The sequence below is a fragment of the Schistocerca serialis genome, chromosome 7, assembly GCF_023864345.2.
Source record: "Schistocerca serialis cubense isolate TAMUIC-IGC-003099 chromosome 7, iqSchSeri2.2, whole genome shotgun sequence".
NCBI lineage: Eukaryota > Metazoa > Arthropoda > Insecta > Orthoptera > Acrididae > Schistocerca > Schistocerca serialis.
Genome location: NC_064644.1, coordinates 152,870,345 through 152,876,122, shown reverse-complemented (window position 1 = coordinate 152,876,122; position 5,778 = coordinate 152,870,345). Strand labels below are relative to the sequence as shown.

Genomic DNA, 5,778 nt, shown 5'->3' with positions numbered 1-5,778 from the left:
TTTCGGTACGACAAAAGCATCAATATGGGGGCACCGAGTGGTCTGCGCCGAGATTTTATAACTTCATTTTGGCGGCGGCGGCGACGCTTTTCGCATTAAGTAACAGCCGGCAGGGGCGGAGCACCGGTTGCGTCGTCGCGGCACGCCCCGCCCGGAACCGCTGCTCGCTGGTGCAGACGAACGGGAAATCGGCGCCACCACAAAATGCTGGGCGCCGCAAGCGGGCGCGCTTCTTGCGCGACACCAACTTGTCGAGCCCGGCCGCTGTGCGCTGTCATTTTCTTCTCTTTGCCGCACCGCCAGGGTGGAAACGAGAGAAAGCGCCGACCGACCGAGAGGAGCAGCAGAGGCCGCCGGGAGGGAAGGGGCTGCTATAAAAGCTGGACGCGCCGTCGGCAAGACGTACCACAAGCTTAGCGTCCGGCAAGGAGCGCCATGGCGACACGCTGGTGCCTTCTGCTGGTGGCGTTCGCCGCGGTGGCCTCGGCGCTACTGGGCATCACCACTGCCCGCAGTCTTGGCGACGTCGTGGAGCTCGACGACATGGTGGCGGCCGCCTCGCACCACGGCCACCACTGGGAGAAGGGCGGCGGCGACGAGCACCACTCCGGCCACCACTCGTCGCACGGCGGCAAGGGCGACAAGGGCTACAAGGGCCACCACGGCTACGAGAAGGGCGAGAAGGGCCACCACGACAAGGAGGGCCACAGCGGCCACTACTCTGACCACGGCGGCCACAAGAAGAGCCACCACGACGAGGGCGGCCACTACGGCGAACACCACTACGGCGCCAAGGGCGAGAAGGGCCACAAGTACGGCGAGAAGGGCAGCTACAACAAGGGCCACAGCACCAAGGGACACCATGAGGTGCGTTCATGCAGCGAAAAGAATGGGTAGCTGACACTGTACTTGAAACTCCCCACAATGGGAATGGCGTTGGGGACAGCGATCATATTCATTATTTCAGCTTCTGCCCTTGTTGGGCCAATTGCCTTGCCACTGTGGTAACACCACTTCCGATAAAAACGCCGAAGTTTAGAACTGCTGCACTTGTTTAGCACTTGGATGGGTGACTGTGTGGGTCTGCCGAGCGCTGTTGGCGAACGGGATGCACTCAGCCCTTTTGAGACCAGTTGGTTGAAAAGTAGCGGCTCTGGTCACGAAAACTAACTACTACTGGGAGAGCTGTGAGCCGAACACATGCCCTTCCGTAACTGCATTCAGTGACGCCTGCTCGTAGTGGGTGACATGTCGGTCGCTCGGTACCGTTGGACCTTCAGAGGCCTCTTCAGACAGAGTTTCTACCCATATCGAAGATAAATCTGAGACTCAATACGTCTCCTTTAAAATGTAATTCCATCAGATCAAGTGGTCACCTACACCTCAAGTACAGGCAGGATTTAACAGTTACGTACAAAGTTGGGTGCTACTCCAATATCGGCGATCCTCAGCAGTACTGACGATTCAAGAACGGGGAAATCAAGATGGGCTGGGGCATAAAACGAAGTTTGTGTTAGGGAGGGCAATGGACTAGTGTACTTCGTGCAGCTGGGTTATCTACAAATACTGGGTGGTGTAGTCGATAAGCGTCGACTTAATAAGCCGAGGAGAATTGTTTACTGTACTTTTACTAGTTCAGGTGCAACCCTGGTTCAGGTCCCGCCTTTGGCACAAATTATAAATCATTACTTCAGCTTCTCAGTATGTCTACAAGAAAACGTAATTCCATCAGATCAGTAGATCTCCTATGCCTTAGTGACGAATTGGATTTCCCCCTTACGTACAAAACTGGGGTGTATGCAGCAGACCCGATTTCAAGTGTGACAAATTTTGATTCATTACTCCAATTTCTATCCTTACTAAGGATCCTAATTAGTTTAGCGTGAGTATTAAGGCGGCAAAGATACAGTAAAACAGCTTCAAGGTGGCAATATATGCCCCATTAGTTCAGTGCCAATATCAACGCAACAAAGGTACAGTAGATAGATTAGCCCTGGAACTCTGTGTATGTGTCATGATGTAAAACAAAGGTCTAGCTTGTAGATAGCAATATATGGTGGACATGGTGTCACACAACTATAGACACAGAGGCCAAGATAACATACTCTAGCACAATTCAATCAGCTGATACTCAGAGAATTAGTTTGTCGAAATGAGATGGAGAGGCTGATAATCGACTTTAGATATTCTGGTAGCATGATAGCTGAAGATATCCAAAGTAGAAACGTATCATCAGGTGCATTTTCACTAATATTTCTACAGATACTTGCACTTTACCATGAGTAACTGGAGTCAAACAGTTACTGCTCATTCTGTCCTTCACGTGGCGATCAGTGACGACGAAAGGCGTCGGTATGTTTACGAAGAAAATTATTTTTAAAGCGGAATTTTACCCGTCTGTTTGGTAGAGCGCTCCCAGATTAGTCCACTACAAAATTTTTTATCGATACCTATAAACAAGGAGCGTAAAACACGAAGAACAACCAGTACTGCACCACAGGCTGCTTAGCGCTGCTGCATACAGTTAGCAGCCACTACGGGCGAGGCTAGGTCTGTAGCTGCTGGAGCACTGGCTATTCTTCGTGTTGTACTGTGCCCGTAAAAATATATAGATGAAGCGAGTACCGGAATAGTATAATCTGGAGCCACGCTATCGAATGAGCACGTAAAGAACCGATTTAAAAAACATTTTATTTGTAATTGCAAACAACTGACGTTTCGCGTCGACGCCATGTGCAACGCGAAAGGCATGATGAGTAGAATTTGTTTGTGCTGAATACAGCTACACTTTTTTTAAAAAGGAAATTTTAGTTACGTGCGGTAACAACGGCAAAATTGGGCCTCACGAGTTTCAAGAGTGACACCCTGTATATAAAGAATAAACCCGATGTTCAGAGAAAAAACTTTTAGAGATTTTTCAGGGACATTGTCTGAGTGACTATGTATAAAGGACTCACGGCCTCCGATGTCTCGTTACAGAATAATACATTATTTGTTACAGCAGTCAGCTTTCAGGGAACCTCTTCATAAAATTGAATAAATCTGTGATGTGCAATAGCCAAAACGTGCAACACATAAAACGGAGTAATGCAAGAATCCTCAGACTCAGCAGTGCTGTGACGCTGTCGCCATTGGTGCTCTAACAGCTTAGCTTAACGTTGTTCTGCCGCTCTTCCATTGCGTTCCCTGAAGCCATACACGAGGCTCATAAAAAAGGTTCAAATGGCTCTGAGCGCTATGGGACTTAACATCTGAGGTCATCAGTCCCCTAGAACTTAGAACTACTTAAACCTATCTAACCTAAGGACATCACACACATCCATGCCCGAGGCAGGATTCGAACCTGCGACCATAGCTGTCGCGCGGTTCCAGGCTGAAGTGCCTAGAACCGCTCACACGAGGCTCATACCGGATCAAAGTTTTCATCAGTAACCCTATTCATTGTATTACTGTGTACCACTGTCAACGTACAAGCAACACTGCCGGACAACAAAACTCCAGACAAAACCGTGCGGTAGCAATACAAACTTGAGGGCAACGACGAATAGAGGACATTACTTTTGACTACGGCAGGTACTGTGAGCAAGTGTGAACAAGACACACAGCCCATACCTTCAACATTTGCGCTGCTGTGCACTATTTTTAGTACAATACGGATACAAAGCTAACTCAGACAAGAAACCAAACGAAATGCAATAACACTGCTACGAGGCACCAGATATGGCGGGTCTCTTGTACTAAAATACTCAGAAGGTATCCAGGAATAACATACGGAAGTTTTCGGTGGAGTAGTGGTTAACCTTGTGTACAAGGTGTATCCAAAAACACGCACAAGCTTTTGGACTAGTTCATTACACTAAAACAAGAAAAAAGTCTTGAAAACATGGGGTCTAAAATTCATATTGTACCTTGCGAGTTATGAGCACTTCTTCAGTAGAAGAGATGTGTTTCACATTAGCGAAGATGAACAAGTGTTCATTGCTCGTTAAATAAGGATTTTAGGCACCGATGTTTATTCGACATTTTTTCATGGTTTGGTCCATACTTCCTCCCAGAATATTGAAAGCAATGGAAGAGATCTCTTTCGTAGTAGCGAAGATGTACTATTTCTTATAGCTCTTAAGGTGCGCATTTTAGAGCCCATGTTTACTAGATATTGTTTTTTTGTTTTTTTGTAAGGAATCTGTCCATATAGTTTGTCAGTTTTTTCTTTGGGACACTCTGTATATGCAAACGGACTGGAAATAGAGGCCCAGCACCAAGGGAGACTACCAGATGCTTTGAAAGCAAAGTGGTGGAAGCGCCACACGTCTCTAATAACAAAATAGCGAGGAGAAAATGGGTAACTGGAACTATCAAACCCACGAAGTAGGCTGGAGATAACTGTTTTTTTGCAGCTAGGCTGAGGGCCAGTATGAGGGCAGCAATGTTATAGCTCAGTACATCCAATCAATCAAGAACTAAGTTAACGACGAATTGTTACACAGTCTAATCGCAAGATTGCGTTTCACTTCATATTGCGATGCGCGTCCATAATAGGATATTTACGATCTTATAATTCAGCCTATCTGGATGAGTTTCAGTGAACAGTGGTTCACTGAACGGTTCGCAGTCTTGTCCATTGCTTTATATTCCTGCCCCTAGGGCTTTAGTTTGCTAGTATTCCCAGTATGACCAACTGAAGCAGCCGATACCTTCATTATTCTGGATATTCCAGTGCTTCCTCCTCTATTGCGAGGAACAACTCCCCACTTCCATTTACTTACCGTAAAATTTCTAACGAGGTTCACACCTCAATTGTTACTGATTTTTGTGTATAAATGTACCGACTAAATGTAGAATCATAAAATCGGAATCTGAGATCTAGCGTGCGATCAAAGAGTAACAAGAGATTTCTATTCGACATTTTATGTCCATACCTGTCGTGCAGAGTTCGGAGAGACATGAAATTTCATATCCCTCTGTTTTCTTCCGAAGAAAATGTAAAATGTCTTACGCATTTTGCATTTGAGAGACCAAATCAATTGCAGTTAATTCACCTTGCTGGCCATCTGTCTATACAGAGAAAAGTCCGTCGGGTTGTCTAAGGATTCTGTTGTCGGTAGAGTGTGTTCCAGCGACTTACCACTAACGTACCCTGTGCTTTCTCAGATCCACAAGCTGGACGAGTACAAGAAGAACAAGGAGTTCTACGACGAGCACCACGACGAGGGCCACCACAGCAAGCATGGCGGCTACCACCACCACCACGAGGGCAAGAAGGGCGGCCACCACAAGGGCGGACACCACAAGTCCGGCCACCACCACGGCGACCACGGCAAGAAGGGCCACCACGAGAAGGGCCACCACCACCACGACCACAAGGGCTGGAAGGGCTCCGGCGGCCACGAGTCGCACCACGGCCACCACTCCGACTACGGCAAGAAGGGCGGCCACGACGAACACAAGCACTGGGGCTTCAGCAGCGGCGGCGGTGGCGGCGGCGGCGGCGGCGGCGGCGGCCACGGCGGCGGCGGCGGCGGAGGCGGCCACGGCCACCACTGGTGATCGACCTCGAGGACATCGTCCACACACCAAACCTGACATGTTACAAAGTCTGTTCCTTTTGTTACGTTTTGTTTCTTTGTTATCGTGATGCTACGTTTTTCTAGTTTGCAATAAATGGCCAAACGGAATGGCTCTCCATAACATTCGCCTGTCTCTCCATCTAATTCAGTACCCATTTACATCTTCGTCGAGAACTCCCCTTATCCCTCCCGACTTTGTACAATTAGAAAA

General features: G+C 48.0%; 1 protein-coding gene across 1 annotated transcript; it reads left to right on the top strand.

Annotated features, from left to right (window-relative positions):
* Nucleotides 1–426: 426 nt before the first annotated feature.
* LOC126412795 (uncharacterized) lies at nucleotides 427–5,493 on the top strand (the record flags this gene model as incomplete). Its single annotated transcript, XM_050082574.1, has 2 exons — nucleotides 427–867; nucleotides 5,152–5,493. Coding segments are annotated over exons 1-2 (774 nt in total), but the record flags the coding sequence as incomplete, so codon positions are not given.
* Nucleotides 5,494–5,778: the final 285 nt, after the last annotated feature.